The sequence below is a fragment of the Amorphotheca resinae genome, assembly GCF_003019875.1.
Source record: "Amorphotheca resinae ATCC 22711 unplaced genomic scaffold M430scaffold_11, whole genome shotgun sequence".
Taxonomy (NCBI): domain Eukaryota; kingdom Fungi; phylum Ascomycota; class Leotiomycetes; order Helotiales; family Amorphothecaceae; genus Amorphotheca; species Amorphotheca resinae.
This window is the reverse complement of record NW_020194481.1, coordinates 641,589-653,314: the sequence shown is the minus strand read 5'-3', so window position 1 is coordinate 653,314 and position 11,726 is coordinate 641,589. Positions and strand designations below refer to the sequence as shown.

Sequence of the window (11,726 nt, the reverse complement as noted above, 5' to 3'; positions counted from 1 at the left end):
CAACGAGATTTGAGAGGGCTACGAAAGACTTCGACGATATGCACGACTTCCTTTCTAAAGATGATTTTAATGCCGGCGATGCCATTCTTCAAACGAGCCATCATAATATTACGATATCGCTAATCTCTAATCCCCGGACGTTGAGATATCTTCCTTGCTTTCCCTTTCTCACAGCTCTTAGCTGTTTCCCCAAAATAATTGCGTTTTAATACTCCGACTTGTACCGTATCGCTTCGAGATAGAATAAAGAAGAAAGTGACCATAGAAGAGAGCGGCGAAGCTTCAGGCTTGTGCCTTTGCTCAATGATCTATGTGCACGCAACTTTGCTTCAAACGAGCGTAGAGAAATTCTTCACTTGTATATATTATAAAGTATTTACTCGTCGTTAGCTTGGACTAGTTCAACAGCTAGGCCTGTATCATATTTCGAATTGAGATATACCGAACACCTAGGCAACTTTGGGGATAAGGGCTTAAGAAATCAGGGCGTGAATAATATGACAGCTTGGATGCACCTTGAAACTCGAAGTTTGTTGGCGAGAATGGCAACGACAGAATTTACATATATATTTCTTGAGCAACCTAAATTGGCTAATAGTCATAAAATCTGTGGTCTGTTAGTGTATACACCTTCTCTCACAAAGGGAAAACTTACCCCTTTCCACTCTTCTTTCCTAGCCATCCAGCATCAACCATCTTTCCGAGTAGTATGCTAGGCCTGTACTTCGAATCTCCGGTCTCTTCATACAACACCTTCATAATTGCTAAACACGTATCAATGCCAATGAAGTCGGCCAACTGCAGAGGGCCCATGGGTACATTTGTCCCATTCTTCATGATCGCATCGATATCGTCTCTCTCACCTACACCAGTTTCTAAGCAAATGATTGCCTCGTTGATATAAGGCATCAAAATCCGGTTTGCTAGGAAGCCAGGAGAATCAGCAGACTTCGATGGGATCTTGCCCATTGCTTTACAGAACGCCAGCGCTGTGTCAATAGTCTCTTGGCTTGTTTGCAGGCCCGTGATAATTTCGACGCCTTTCTGGACGGGCACCGGATTCATGAAATGTGTAGATATGACACGGGACGAGGCGGAGGTGTCCTTTGGATCTGTGGTGGTCGCTGCTGCGATACGAGTTATGGAGATTGAAGAGGTATTGGTGGCGAGAATGGCATGGGGAGGGCAGATTTGCGCAAGAGAGCGGAAGATGTCGAATTTCAGAGATGGGATCTCAGGCACAGCCTCGATCACGAAGTCGACATCTGACAGTGAGTCCATCGTCGTAGTCGGCCCAAGGAGGGATCGTATCTTGTCAGATTGCTCTTGCGTGATGCGCTCTTTCGAGACATCCTTGGCCAACAGTTTGTCTGCAGAGGGGCAGATGTCAGCTCATGCACCGTCCTGGGTGATGGCAACACATGTTACCTGCAAACTTGAGGCCCTTGTCAATTGAGGCCTGATTCGTGTCCACAAGAGTCACCGGGACTCCAGCTTTCTGTGCGGCCACCAGTGCGATCCCCAATCCCTGAGGTTCGTTAGCCGCGGTAAAGTAAATGAGGAGATATTCAGAATTACCATTTGCCCAGCACCGATGACGCCTAGACGTTTAACCTCCTGCGCAGCGGCGATTGGGCTTGAACTGAAACATCTTGAGTGCCTCGCCGTTTGAATAAGTTGCCTTCGAACAATAGGAGTAATCATTTTGTGCGAGTAATGTGATGTGCGAAAGGATAAAGCGGTTGTGGAGAAGCTCGATAATGGAAAGGTGAGCCCGTGGAGAGATTCCCCGGCATATAAGCTTATTCTGCCCCTCGGCTTAACCAGGCCGCCCTCGGCCCGCCCATATGCGCTTAGCAGCGACGCGGCTTTGCAGGGATGCGCGTCGACGCGTGGGTTAGGAAACGGCGTGTAAAGAGCTTCAGCAACCATGCAAAGTCTGACCACACAATTCTTTGACTGCCAACCAACAAAATGGAATTAGGAGATGGCAGGAGAGATGTCGTGGATCCCCAGGTTCGCGCATATGTATCGAGTCTTGTCACAGCGGTAAGTCGACCACACTTGAACGCTCTACTATCTATTGCGATTGTGCTGACGCGTTTGTAGCTTGGAGGAAGCGGTGCGGATGAAGATGGCCGATACGTGCTTGGAGACGATGCTCTGGCATGCCTTCGAGACTTGAAGAAATGGTTGAAACTATACGATGAGAAGGCCAATCGACTGGATGTAGCACGGTGTCTGGCAGAATCCAATCTGGTGGGAGGGGACTTACTTCAGATTCTGGCAGCTTGGCCAGAGAATGCGACGGACGACAGACTGAAGTCAAAAATCGCCTTGGCATGTTTGGAGCTCCTAGTGCCTCTGACATGGCCACTCGAAAAAAACCCCAACCAGATGACCGTCAACCACCACAGACATATTCCGTTCCTGGAGATTGCCCAACTGGGATACAAGTGTTCGATTATCAATTTCGATGGAGCACGGATACTGCATACGGCGGTCAGGTGTGCCTTACCATCTATGGCACAGCCGTTGGGAGATCGGAGTACGCGCGATGAGGGCATTATCAAACTTGTGCTCTACTTTCTGCGGAACATTGCAATGATCGCCCCGCCTTCGAATGTGAAATATGAGGGTGACGAGGCCGAGATATCCAGATCTGCGACTATTGATGCTTTTGATTATCAAGATATCTTTCACTTGTTACTCACTGTCTCTTCTACCATGGGCGAAGATTTCAATACTCAGGACGTTGTGGTTATGGAGGTTTTGTTTCATCTCATAAAAGGAGTGGATATTGAAAAGTTGTTTATGGACGACGAGAAAGCGGGCAACGCCAAGATCGACGAACTTGTGAAGCTGCGAAATAAAGAAGCAGCTATGCTGAGAAGCTATCAAAGCAACGCGCCGACAAGACATAATCGATTTGGCACCATGGTCTGGCTCCAACGAGAGAACGCCAAGATGACCACTATTTCGGGACAAGGTGCGTTAACTGACAGTGCCAGAGGGCTGGCCAAGATGGACAGTACGAAAAAATACAAACCACCTCGTCGCGCTTTAAAGGGAGACAATGGCCCCTTGGACTTTGATACGCCGGCTCCATTGACCATGCAGGCGAACAAACACCTTCGCGCATTTGTCGAGGATTTCCTGGATGCAGGCTTCAATCCGCTTTTTAATCATATACGCAAAGCTATCGATCGAGAAGCGGAGCGTATTCTCGAATACCACCCACGGCAATTTTTCTATCTTGTAGCATGGTTCCTTGAGGCGGAACGCATGAGGAGGAAGAGCAAGAAGCCACAAAAAGGGAAGAAACCAGCTGTTCCTGAAGATATTGACAGCTTTGCGCTCATTGCAAGCGTCTTAAATCAGGAGATGTTCATTACCCTGAACAGAGCTATGAACACGTCGTTTGAAAATAAGTCGTGGCAAGATCTAAGCGCTGCTATGAAATGCTTCACCCAGATCCTTCTTACTGTCCAGGAGATGTCTGAATCCCCGCTCGAAGATGATCAGGATATCGCTGAAAATATCCTCAATCGGATCTTTTACGAGGAAGAAACCCATGATAGGGTAGCGAACATCACGCGAACCTACAAGGACCAAGGATTCGGTTATCTGGATTCCTGTACTGAGCTCGCTCACAACTACCTGCGGATATTAGAACAGTACTCGAAGCAGAATGTGGACTTGCAAGTGAGATCACGACGAAGAGTAAGGCGCAAGAAGAAGGCCGCCAAAAAGGCTGGAGAAGACGATGGTAACGACGATATCGACGATTCAGATGGAGAAGATGAAGCACGAGCAGAAAAGACAACTAGTGAACGGAAGTTTGATTTCAAACGGTTCTCGGCAAGGTTTCTATCACAAGGATGCATCGACACGTTCGTCACATTCACGGGCTACTATAATGACTTGAAGCCTTCACAGTTAAAGAGGTCTCATAGATTCTTTTACAGAGTTGCTTTCAAGCAGGAAATGAGTGTGATGCTTTTCAGGGTCGACATAATCGCACTTCTGTACAAGATGATCAAGGGCCCTGAGGGGCTGGACCCTTCATCTAGCCACTTCAAGGAATGGGATGAATTAGTCCGACAACTACTGAAAAAATGTACTCGGAAGATGCAAGAGCGTCCGGAGCTTGTCGTCGAGATGCTTTTCTCGAAGACCAATGGTACAGCGCACTATCTGGAGTATGGGTATGAGAAGCAGACAGTGACAACAAAGCCAAGGGCTGCGGCTGAGCTGGAGGTGAAACCAGGTATGGAGTGGGAAGAACAGATCGGTGTTGTCGTGGGTGCAATGTTGGACCGGAACGAAGGGGAGCACCTACAATGGCTAAAATCACAACTTGCATCAGCAGAGAGTGAACGCCGGAGCTGGGAGGCGGCAAACCAGGCGCTGCCTTCCGTCGAGAAAGATCCGTTCGGGGAACCTGATGCGACGCCAGCTGCGGAGTCGACCGAGATGCCGAAACCTCCTTCAATCTGTATGTATTGTTCTCCTCGAGGCACCTTTATTTTACTAACTTGAGAAGTGGTCAAAGCGGATGATGAGGCCAGGAAGCTCGCCATGTTCAAGAACGGTTATCTTCGGCTTTTGATGACTCTTATTGGATTTCAACGCGTCGGCGCCCAGGATGATCCCGACACTTCTTGGATTGTGCCATCGACAATATCTGCCGATCAGCTCAAACAAGCGCTCGACCTGATCGCGAAGTCTGAATTTAGCCCACCAGTTTTTGATGATGGAAAAGAAGCTGGGGACTTTATTAGAAGGAAATCTGCAGGCACAACTGCTCGCAAGAGAGCGGTGTTTGATGATGAAGACGATGGGATCGATGACGACGAAGAGGAAGAACCTCTTTTCCCTGCTGGTGGCCCTACTTCTCGGAAGAAGGACGCTTTGGAGACACTCAAAAAGACTCGGCGAAGGAGGAGGAGGGAAGGTAGCGAAGACAATGGCCCCACAGAAGAGCAACTCAAAGCACGTGCGGCTGCCCGAAGAGAAAGAGAACTTGAAAAGCAACGCAAAATTAAAAGCGAACTATTTGTTCATGATAGCGATGATGAGACTGACGAAGAAAGAGATCGGATCTTCTTCGAGCAGGAAGAAAAGCTTAGACAGCAGTCCAAAATTAACATTATGAAGGAGTTGCTGAATGTTGGAAAGGAGAAAGAAAAAGAGAAACAGAAACAGAAACAGATCAGGAAGAGGCTGTCGAGCGCCATATCTACAGATAGCGATGACGAAATCACAGGCGCAAGCATCCGTTCTTCATCGGCTGCCAGGGACAATGTCCTTGCTGAATCTGATGATAAAGAAACAGATACGCCAATGTCAAGTCCACACCAGAAATCATCGCAGCCAAAGCGGCGGAAACTCTCCAGTGGTGATGGGTCAGCATCGCCTGAACAATCACTTGCTGGAAAAGACCAAGCTGGAAAAGACCAAGCTGGAAAAGCTATGTCAGATGATGAGGACGAGGAGGTGATGCCGGTTGTCAGACCGGTCAGACAAAGAACTAGAGCAGGGTTCATTGTCGACAGCAGTGATGAAGAATAGATGGTTCTGCTTTGGGACGGAGTATTGGATATCATGTGGCGTTAGGATAACGAGAACAGGCTTGATGATGGTCAACGAGTCTGGATGTTAAGGTAGTCAAGGATTACTCTCAAGGCTCCCCGAGCTTCGGCTTTCGCAAATGTTAATACACTCATAGATCTTAACATGTACTTCGATTTTATACTGATGGCAAGCCTTTTCATTTCCATTCCGACGGTATCCTTTGTAGGTTGTTTGGCGGTTCTCATTGGATGCTTCCAAAGCACAGGGTGCTAGACGTACTACCGCAAGCAAGGCTCATCCTCAGCCGCGCGCTAGAAAGGCCCTTAGGTAAGCGAGACCCCAGCAACCTCGAGCATTCTCCTCTCAATCTACTTCATTCCAGGCTTGCACTGAGACATTCAAGCGCAATGACCATCTCATAGCGACAATCTGCTCATTCCCAATTGGAACGAAATGGCGGACGCCAACATCAATCACCAGGACGCTCGAGCGTACTGGCAAAGCATCGACGCTGATGTGAATGGAATGCTAGGTGGCTTTCCTTACGTCTCGAAAGTCGATCTCCAAGGCTCGAAGAACTTCCTGGCTAAGCTTGGGGTCGGGGGGAAGGGCAAGAAGAAAGTGGAGAGAGCGGTTGATTGCGGTGCAGGGTAAGCTGGATTTCATCTCTTGGGTCACGTGCCTTCATCAAAAGGATACTCAATCCAAGCTATTTTGGGCATCACAACACACCGTTTATATCAATTATTTTGTGGCTCTGACTAGCATGTATACTGATCAAGAAGCAGAATTGGACGGATCACCGAAGGTCTTCTTCTGAGTGTTGCGGAGACAGTTGATATTGTCGAGCCAATTGCCAAGTTCTCGGACGTCTTGAAGGGCAAACAAGGCATCGGAGAGATTTTCAACGTGGGACTGGAAGAGTGGTCGCCGGATTGGAACGAAAACCTGAGATATGATCTGATCTGGAACCAATGGTGTTTAGGTCACCTGACTGACGCCCAACTAGTCGCATATCTAAAGAAATGCGCAAAAGTTGTGAGGGAGGAGGGCTGGATTATAGTGAAAGAGAACCTGAGTACAAGCGGGCAAGATGATTTTGATGAGGTTGATAGCAGTGTTACCAGGTATATAAACCCTCTTCTCCTGACTATGGAGTAGCGAAGTTGGCTGAAACATTCACAGAACGGACGAGAAATTACGACATATCTTTGAGGAGGCAGGATTGAAAGTCAAGAAGATGGAAATTCAGAAAGGGCTTCCATCCGAGCTGCTCCCGGTCAAGATTTACGCATTGAAGCCGGAAACCCCGCATTGAAAGGGTTGTTACGAGGACTTTCCGGTAATATGCTACCAGGAGGAGGATTTATGATGTTCCAATGACCTACAGAACAAGGCTAGCATAGATGCTTGGTCTTCTCTATTATGATATAGTTATCCATTATAACGAGGCTACTTGAATGACTTTTTTGTATGATAGATTCGTATGAGAAACAGCCTTCTGTGCTGACATTTGCCATATTCTGTGATGTTGCATTTGCTTGTTTGTCTGATGCAACCTAGCTAATCGCGAGAGACAGATTCAGACACTCTAAGGAATTGCGGCTTCCGACCAACAGGAAACTACCTAAGGAACAGACAAGTCTTTGATCGGCGAGCATCTAGTTAGTGAGGAACACTGGACGCATGAGTGGGGTCATTTTCAGGCTTCATGGCTTGTGGGGATGCGGGTGCTTTAGCTATTAATGGCGGAATAGAGGTATGTTCTAAAGAGATCAAAACTATCTATGAAATGAAAGGTACTGACTGAAATTTATCCTAGCATAAGACTTGGTGATCATGTCTCTTCCTGTGTGTAGCAATCGAGTTGAACCCGTGACATATGCCTATAGGCATCAAAATTTATCACTGTCGACCCACATATAACTGGTAGTCCAGGACACGCTCGCCCCCAGTGATTTCATGACCCCCTCGCTGGGTGTGTTCCCAGCCTTAACATCAGCGTGAACCCACCCACTCTTCCCATCATAGCCCATATCTTTGAATTCCCCTCTACTCAGTCTTGCCAGTAACTCCTTGGCGACATATGATGCGAAGCCTTTACCCCTATATTCAGGCAGCACGTACAATGTTGCGATACTGCCATCGATAGCAACGTAACACCACGCCACTAAAGTTCCCTCCTGGTTCAGCAATCCCACGTTTGGGAGGATAAGGTAAGTAGAAGGCAGACGCTTGATCGTGGAAGTGGCGAGCACAATATCAAGTTGGTCTTCGGGAACACGTGCCACTGTGAAGCCTTCAGGTAGCGGCTTGCTCTCTGCTGAATTGGACACTGCGGAAGTAGATACATTCCACGCATTCCACTCAGTGATGTAGGGCATGGCATTTCTGGACTCGGCAATCTTCCTTAGAGACGAGCCAATGGTTTCGTGGAGACAGGCGAAGCGGAGAATAGGGGAGAATGGCCACCCAGGTGCTTCTGGGATAGTGACTCCTTTGAGAAAGAGGATTGCTGATGTAAGATGGGATGTGAGTGCATCTTGTTGGGATTGAGACAGCGGGGAAGGGCTCGTGATTATGGGGTTGAAGATCCAGATTTGGGATTCCTCGTGTCGGGATCTATCGGCAAAGAGGATTGTGTATACTCCTGTGGCAGAGGATGGAGATTCAGAGGATGGAGGTGGAAAGGTTGCGGCAAAGAGACAATGTCTTGATGGTGTATTGTGTGGTGCCTGAAGCCGATTGTAAATGGGGTTGGAGAAAGGAAGATGGGGGTGTAGGAGTGGAAGGAAGGTTTGTATAGCGGTCGATTGGTCGTGGACATAGAATTTGGGACCAGTTTCCTCCATGACTGGTTTATTGATCGAGAATATGCGGTTGGAATCCTCTGCTGTGAAGGAATGAAATGCTCGCCTTGTGCAAAATCCTAAGAACGGGGGTCTCTGATTCAAACGACCCAAATGACTAGATGAAAGCCTTGACACTTGCAGGATGAACAAACAAGACGATATTTATTATCAGACATCAAACTACAAGGAAGAAAATTGCAGACGTGAAGTTGATTCTGACTCACTGAACGATGTCCTGTGCCGCATAGTCTTCATCAATCGGCTAATCCCCCCTGAACAGAAAAGCCAAAGCGAGTCGAGCTTGAGGCCAAAAGTTTATAGCCTTACCCGGGTGGCTCTAGTGGATCACCTCCCACCTCATCACCATGCTGCACGATCCAAGGTACCTTATCTTACCTCGTGTGTAGAGCTTTATGAACAGACTCGCCACAATATTCTACAATGCAATAACACTATCTATGCTTAATCACGATCAATCTCTGTGATGGAAAGTCATTCCACCAAAACCCGAGGCCTTTTAGCAGGGGCACGGCTGTGCAGACCATGCCACCACAAGTCCACAGAAATGCATAACCACCATTTCCATCTCTCCCTCTCTTTACAGGTTGACCTGATTTCATTGGTTCAGTCACGCCTCCAACTGATGTTGAGTCTGCCTTGTGCTTCGCTGGCTCCAACATTCAGTTATAATGCAATCATACAAGAAAGGATGCGCCTTCGATCCTACTCCCAATGCTATGTTCCTTCGCTCCTCTTCAAGTGCGCAGTACAAAGAGGACGAAATCCCCAGTGGGAATCGTTCATCCAACACTTTACTTTAATTTTATAATATTGAAACTCATCCTGAGCTCTTCGCCACGATGAGATCCTCCTCCTCCTTCCTATGCATTGCTCTCACCCTCTTTGCTACAGCACAATGTGTCGTGGTTCCCAAGGCACATGTTGTTCATGAAAAGCGTGCCGTTACACCCTCACGATGGGTCAAGCGTGAGAGGCTGTCTCCTGCTGTTATTCTTCCCATGAGGATCGGGCTGAAGCAGAAAAACCTACATCGGGGCTATGACCTCTTGATGGATGTGTTAGTTATGCATCCCTTCTCGCCTCCCTAAGTATTCTTGTTACGACCTACAAGCTAAGCCCAATGATAGCTCACATCCAGATTCCGTCAATTATGCCAAGCATTGGACTTCGCATGAAGTCATAGAAATGTTCTCCCCTGACCAGAAGTCCGTCGACAGTGTGAGGCAGTGGTTGGCGGATTTTGGTATCGACAACACTCGTATCATACATTCCGATAACAAGGGTTGGCTGGCGTTTGATGCTACCACGGATGAGGTTGAAGATTTGCTTCATACCGAGTATCACCTGTATGAGCACGAATCTGGCCATGTGACGCCTGCTTGCGAGAGGTATGAAATCTTTTTTCCAGAGGCCCATATCCAAAGAGATGATAGTATATGTGCTTACATTAGAATAGCTATCACGTTCCAGGCTATATCCAAGAGCATATTGACTATATTACTCCCGGAATCAAACTATTTGCACCCACAAAGAGCCCTCTGGAGAGGCGCAGCTTTGATGTTGTTTCTTTTCAGAGTAGCAAGGGATCTGGCCGTTCTCTCAAGAAGCGTGTACCCCAGTCACTTGCAAATTGCGACGTCGCCGTTACACCTGCATGTATCAGAGCTCTGTATGGTCAGTACTTACTAATTAACTTGCCCCGTTCTGCTGCTGAAACTTCTTGCGAGCCAAAACCCCAACTCTTCAATCTTTTGTAGAAATGAATTTCTGCTCTAACCTGTTAACAGGAATCCCAGAAACTCCAGAATACCCAGATGGTGAGCCGCGCTACGACAACTCGCTGGGGATCTTCGAGGCGGGTGAAGAATACGCTCAAAGGGATCTCGATCTCTTCTTTGCCAATTTCACCCCAAATATACCACAAGGCACTGCTCCAATTCCAGCTCTTATTGACGGCTCCATAGCTTCAACAGATGTGGCACACGCTGACGGCGAGCCTGAATTGGATTTCGAAATAGCGTACCCTCTCATCTACCCCCAGACTATCACAGTATTTCAAGCTCCAGGCTTCAATAATATGTTAGATGCTATAGACGGAGTAAGTAGCCGGCGTCACCAAGGGGTTTTGGAATAAGGTGCTAATGTATCCATAGTCTTATTGTAATTATACTGCCTTTGGAGAGACCGGTGACGATCGTAAGAACCCAATTCTATCAGGATTAACATGATTGCTGACGACTTTTAGCGGTTCAAGATGGCTATACACCTAATGGTCAACACCAATGTGGACTTTATACAGCAAGCTCCTTCACCAAAGCCATAAGCTCGAAACTCACTAACAGCTTTGAATAGCCAACTAATGTAATTTCGATCTCGTACAGCGGCCAGGAAGCAGATCTTCCTCCAAGCTATCAGGAGCGGCAGTGCATGGAGTGAGAATATCTCATCTATACGTATGCATCCCATCCATCTGACACCTTCATTATAGATTCATGAAACTCGGCCTCCAAGGTATCTCGGTGATTTTCTCCTCCGGAGACAACGGCGTCGCAGGCCATCCTGGCGACGACAGCGACAACGGCTGCCTAGGAGATAATGGCTCCATCTTTTCTCCCAGCTGGCCCAACAATTGTCCCTACGTGACGAGTGTAGGTGCTACTCAAATCGACCCCGGCTCTACAGTCTACGACCCCGAAAGCGCAGCTTACGATGCCAACTATAACTTTACCTCTGGCGGCGGCTTCAGCAACATCTACACGCAACCTACGTACCAGCAGGAAGCCGTGGCTGCCTACCTCAAACAGTACCCGCCTTCTTCCCCTTCTTATGACGGCATCGCGAATTTTGGCCAGGATGGCGGAGTCTATAACCGTCTCGGTCGGGGGTAAGCCTTCTAAAGCCCATTCATTCCCTCTCTTCCTCCATCTATCTCTCCATAATACCTAACACATCCCCCAGCTATCCAGACATCTCCGCCACCGGCCGCTCCCTGGCCATCTTCACCCAAGGGAACCTCACACTCCTCGACGGCACCTCGGCCAGCGCGCCCCTCTTCGCATCCCTCATCACGCGCATCAACGAGCAGCGTCTCAACCACGGGAAAGCACCACTTGGCTTCTTGAACCCGGCCATGTATGCATATCCCCAGATGTTTAACGATGTCGTGAAGGGCGGGAATCAGGGCTGTGGTGCTGGGTTCGAGACTGCGAGGGGCTGGGATCCTGTTACTGGGTTGGGTATGTGTTTCTCTCTCCTCTCTCTCCCCCCCCCCCCCCC

General features: G+C 48.2%; 5 protein-coding genes across 5 annotated transcripts in view; 3 read left to right on the top strand and 2 right to left on the bottom strand.

The window, feature by feature from the left end:
- Nucleotides 1-591: 591 nt before the first annotated feature.
- On the bottom strand, nucleotides 592-1,750 carry M430DRAFT_61125 (hypothetical protein; the record flags this gene model as incomplete). Its single annotated transcript, XM_024868899.1, has 4 exons — nucleotides 1,579-1,750; nucleotides 1,429-1,528; nucleotides 656-1,370; nucleotides 592-607 (listed from the first exon to the last, which is right to left on the bottom strand). The coding sequence occupies exons 1-4, from the start codon at nucleotides 1,702-1,704 to the stop codon at nucleotides 592-594; spliced, it is 957 nt and encodes a 318-aa protein (XP_024717900.1). The 5' UTR covers nucleotides 1,705-1,750.
- Nucleotides 1,751-1,946: 196 nt separating this feature from the next.
- On the top strand, nucleotides 1,947-5,727 carry M430DRAFT_36955 (hypothetical protein). The gene is made up of 3 exons (XM_024867026.1): nucleotides 1,947-2,049; nucleotides 2,110-4,498; nucleotides 4,547-5,727. Exons 1-3 carry the CDS (start codon nucleotides 1,975-1,977, stop codon nucleotides 5,572-5,574), a joined length of 3,492 nt encoding a protein of 1,163 aa, XP_024717899.1. The 5' UTR covers nucleotides 1,947-1,974; the 3' UTR covers nucleotides 5,575-5,727.
- Nucleotides 5,728-5,968: 241 nt separating this feature from the next.
- On the top strand, nucleotides 5,969-7,095 carry M430DRAFT_145829 (hypothetical protein). Its single transcript, XM_024862977.1, has 3 exons — nucleotides 5,969-6,227; nucleotides 6,366-6,704; nucleotides 6,763-7,095. The coding sequence occupies exons 1-3, from the start codon at nucleotides 6,031-6,033 to the stop codon at nucleotides 6,893-6,895; spliced, it is 669 nt and encodes a 222-aa protein (XP_024717898.1). The 5' UTR covers nucleotides 5,969-6,030; the 3' UTR covers nucleotides 6,896-7,095.
- A 200-nt stretch (nucleotides 7,096-7,295) lies between these two features.
- M430DRAFT_36953 (hypothetical protein) lies at nucleotides 7,296-8,625 on the bottom strand. Its single transcript, XM_024867025.1, has one exon. The coding sequence runs from the start codon at nucleotides 8,427-8,429 to the stop codon at nucleotides 7,473-7,475; it is 957 nt and encodes a 318-aa protein (XP_024717897.1). The 5' UTR covers nucleotides 8,430-8,625; the 3' UTR covers nucleotides 7,296-7,472.
- A 664-nt stretch (nucleotides 8,626-9,289) lies between these two features.
- The window catches only part of M430DRAFT_53267 (hypothetical protein), a gene marked incomplete at both ends in the record, with an annotated part of 2,634 nt that continues 197 nt past the window's right edge, over nucleotides 9,290-11,726 (top strand). Inside the window, 9 exons of the mRNA XM_024868364.1 lie at nucleotides 9,290-9,507; nucleotides 9,578-9,838; nucleotides 9,907-10,124; nucleotides 10,238-10,548; nucleotides 10,604-10,646; nucleotides 10,696-10,748; nucleotides 10,803-10,882; nucleotides 10,939-11,334; nucleotides 11,409-11,686. Of these exons, the coding sequence (XP_024717896.1) occupies nucleotides 9,290-9,507; nucleotides 9,578-9,838; nucleotides 9,907-10,124; nucleotides 10,238-10,548; nucleotides 10,604-10,646; nucleotides 10,696-10,748; nucleotides 10,803-10,882; nucleotides 10,939-11,334; nucleotides 11,409-11,686 (1,858 nt within the window). The remainder of the gene's footprint in view (nucleotides 9,508-9,577; nucleotides 9,839-9,906; nucleotides 10,125-10,237; nucleotides 10,549-10,603; nucleotides 10,647-10,695; nucleotides 10,749-10,802; nucleotides 10,883-10,938; nucleotides 11,335-11,408; nucleotides 11,687-11,726) is intronic.